A 3,281-nucleotide genomic window follows, 5' to 3' on the forward strand; every position below is an offset into this window, starting at 1 on the left:
CGCAGCGGTCGACAAATTCAACTTATCTCTATCGTCATTTATGACGGTAAAACTTTTTTTATATTATCCCTATTGCTAAATTATATAAAACTACTTGTAAAACAATGTTGTAAAACAAAAAAATTTTTTTATTACATTTTTCTATGATGTAGATTATGAATCAATCTTATTCGATTGCTCTTCTATTTTTGAAAGTAAACTAAAACATAATATATATAAGCTAAATCTGGAAATAACGCATCTTATACAGAAAAACAAACACCTCACTAGGTGTCCATTAGGCATCAACAACTCTCTATCTAATGGACGTCTAATGACATTTCTGCGAAGTTCTGTGAGTTATATATTATACTTAAATTTATAAAAGTGAAATATTATATATATGTGATAAAAAATATAACATAATAGATATAAGTATGTAAAGAATCACTAGCAAACTGTAGTACAAACAAGCAATAGTAAAGAATCAATAATATTGTAGATAAAACGAATAAATATAAAAATATAAAACCGATTATTTTGAATAGAATAATTTTTTTTTCTTTTTTAAATAGAAAACTGACTTTAAGTTTTAGTTAATTAGTTTTATATATTTATGTGTTAAAAAATCTTAATATACTACTTTCTATTTATATATTTAGTAAATAACAAATCTCTTTTTTTCTTTCTCTGTTAACGACAGAAGTATATTGTGTAATACATTATACAATATGTATATACGTATACATATGTTGTTATTAATTTAGTAAATTAAAGAGCGAACGAGAGATCGTAGAAAACGGCAGAGCTAATTAAAACACGTCGCGGATTGGATATAGCGTATATGAAAAGAAATAAATTTCGTTATCTGAAATATAATCTTTGTTTCCCTATAAAAAAAGAAAACTTACTTTATTTTCGATATGCATGATGTGGAAGCACTTCAATGTTTTTTTACTGATAGGACGCACGTATCTAATAATGCTAGATATTATTGAATCTGCTGCTCTGTAACAGAATGATATACTGTAGCGATAGAGTAATAGAGTAGTAATCTGTTAAAGACAAAAACACTAACTTTAAGCTAAATTGTTGTGATATACGACCACGTTGTTGTTCTGCGCATCAAACAACATCAGACACTGAAGCTTCTTTTAAATTTGCTACTCTCCTGCAGCATGATAGATAGAATGTGCTATAAGATAATCATTGTTTTACAGTGCGCAAGAATAATTATAAACCACGTCTTCAGACTGTTTGCTGTAGAAATGATAAAGACAGCTAAAAGTTTTTACATATTATCGAATAGATTTCCCATATAAATTCCTTCATTCTTTTAAAATAAACAATAAAAGCTTTCTGCTGATAACAATGAATGTGTAAAATATGTGTAATTACTAAAGAATAAACATTCATTGCAATAAAGAGAATAATGTCACCATATCCAATGCACATTATCATGCAAAATGTATAAAAGCAAGAACTCACAAAGAATAAGAAATTTTACAGATCAATAACGGTTTTCAATTAATTTTCAATTTGCGACAGAAAGATTCATACATACAAAAATATCCGTTACGATGTATATGTTGGAAGTAAATATAATTTTATATGTTTTATGCATAAAAAATATATTAATATTTACTTATTTCAAGGTTTTGTATTATCAGCAATAATGACAACTAAATTCTTCTTTAGTTTGTGAAAGATTCAACGTAAAAAAAGTTATTGTACGTTATAAACATACGTGATATATAAAAGAAAGAAAGATTGTACGATTTCTCTATTTCTAAAACATATTTAAAAACTAAAAATATGAATTTTCAAACTGTAAATTCTTTAAATGTTCGATTAAATATACTCTCAGGCAATTTATTACCTATGAATAGTGACGATGCACTGTTCTCTGTAATATGGAGAATATATAGCGTCGTCGTATGGCTAATTGAAGCGATCCAAACCAGCGCGATAATTCCCGGAGTAATGTTGGTATCAATAGAAAAAACTATACAAGACTCAACGGTAGGGATCGTGGTTACTCTAGAAGTATTCTTCTTGTACTGGCAAATGCACATGTCCAGAAGTCTTATATGCCAATTAATTTATAAACTGAACGACGTTTTGCGTGTTGAGGACATGACTATGAAGACAATTGTTAAATCGACTTTAAAGCCAGTGGAAGCTCCGCTAAAATTTTACTGCATAGCCGGAACTGGTTCTATAATAGTGTGGTGCTGTATACCGTTTATGTTGGTCTCTAGAAAAGAATGTTTCTTTTACGAGGATTACAGATTACCAATGGTTCTTTCGAAGCAACCATTCTCGACAGAAATCTTCCTACTGGGAAACTTTCTCGCGTGTGTTGCCAGCACATATATGTTTATAAAGAAAGTCGCTCTGGATGTTTATATGATAAATCTAGTGTTGTTGATAACAGCGCAATATCGTTATATTTCGGTAAAGCTTGCGATGATACTTCAAAAAGATTCGTTACAAGATCACCATAATAAATATGAAAACAAAAATTATTTCTTGATAGAGAAGGAAATGAGATTATTGTGTCAACATCACAGAGCTGTAGTTCAGTAAGTAATTAGTAAACGTTTGTTTTTTTTATTATTACAATTTAGTTTTTTAGTGTTTTAAAATTTGCTCAATTTGTCTTGTTTTCATTGCAATATTATTATATCACGATTCTTAAAATTTATTAATGTTTTATAGTAGTATATTTGTTTTAGGATGACGTTGATGTTAAAGAAACTGCTATCTTTCAATATGAGTCTATTATATTTGACCAATGTTTTTATTTTCTGTTTTCTCGATGTTATGTTGATAAGTGCAGTAAATATAAATAATTTAAAAATAATAATGATTTTAGAGAGAGAAAGAGAGAGAGAGAGAGAGAGAGAGAGAGAGAGAGAGAGAGAGAGAGAGAGAGAGAGAGAAAATTATATTAATCCGTATAAATAAACATGTATATAAAACATTACTTCCAATTTTTTTAGATACTATCAAAAGCTTCAATAGAAGGATTTATGATTGTTATGTACATATCTGGCGGTCTAGTACAGCTTTATATTTTATGTTTATGCGTTCATCAATTATTAGATGCGGTAGATATTTATTAAATTATATTTTTTTAATGAATTATCTTTTCTTCTCTCAATATACACTTATATACTCTTATATAATTATCATTTAGAGCAAAGATATAACGGAGAAAGCATTTCACGAAAAGTGGTATGAATTTAGACCGTCACTGAAATATATGTTTACAATGATGATAATATCTAATAAATTAG

The 3,281-nt window shown here is 28.0% G+C and overlaps 1 protein-coding gene across 1 annotated transcript; it reads left to right on the forward strand.

The window, feature by feature from the left end:
* Positions 1 to 1,962: 1,962 nt before the first annotated feature.
* Positions 1,963 to 2,568, forward strand: LOC109861915. The gene has a single exon (XM_020441767.1). It carries the CDS (start codon positions 1,963 to 1,965, stop codon positions 2,566 to 2,568), a length of 606 nt encoding a protein of 201 aa, XP_020297356.1.
* The last annotated feature ends 713 nt before the right edge of the window (positions 2,569 to 3,281 follow it).

Source organism: Pseudomyrmex gracilis, unplaced genomic scaffold, assembly GCF_002006095.1.
Source record: "Pseudomyrmex gracilis isolate BER0280 unplaced genomic scaffold, ASM200609v1 scaffold_1143, whole genome shotgun sequence".
Taxonomy (NCBI): domain Eukaryota; kingdom Metazoa; phylum Arthropoda; class Insecta; order Hymenoptera; family Formicidae; genus Pseudomyrmex; species Pseudomyrmex gracilis.

What these genes read in the sequence shown, in the direction of transcription:
- LOC109861915 (XM_020441767.1), top strand. Translation starts at nt 1,963, where the DNA reads ATGTTGGTATCAATAGAAAAAACTATACAAGACTCAACGGTAGGGATC.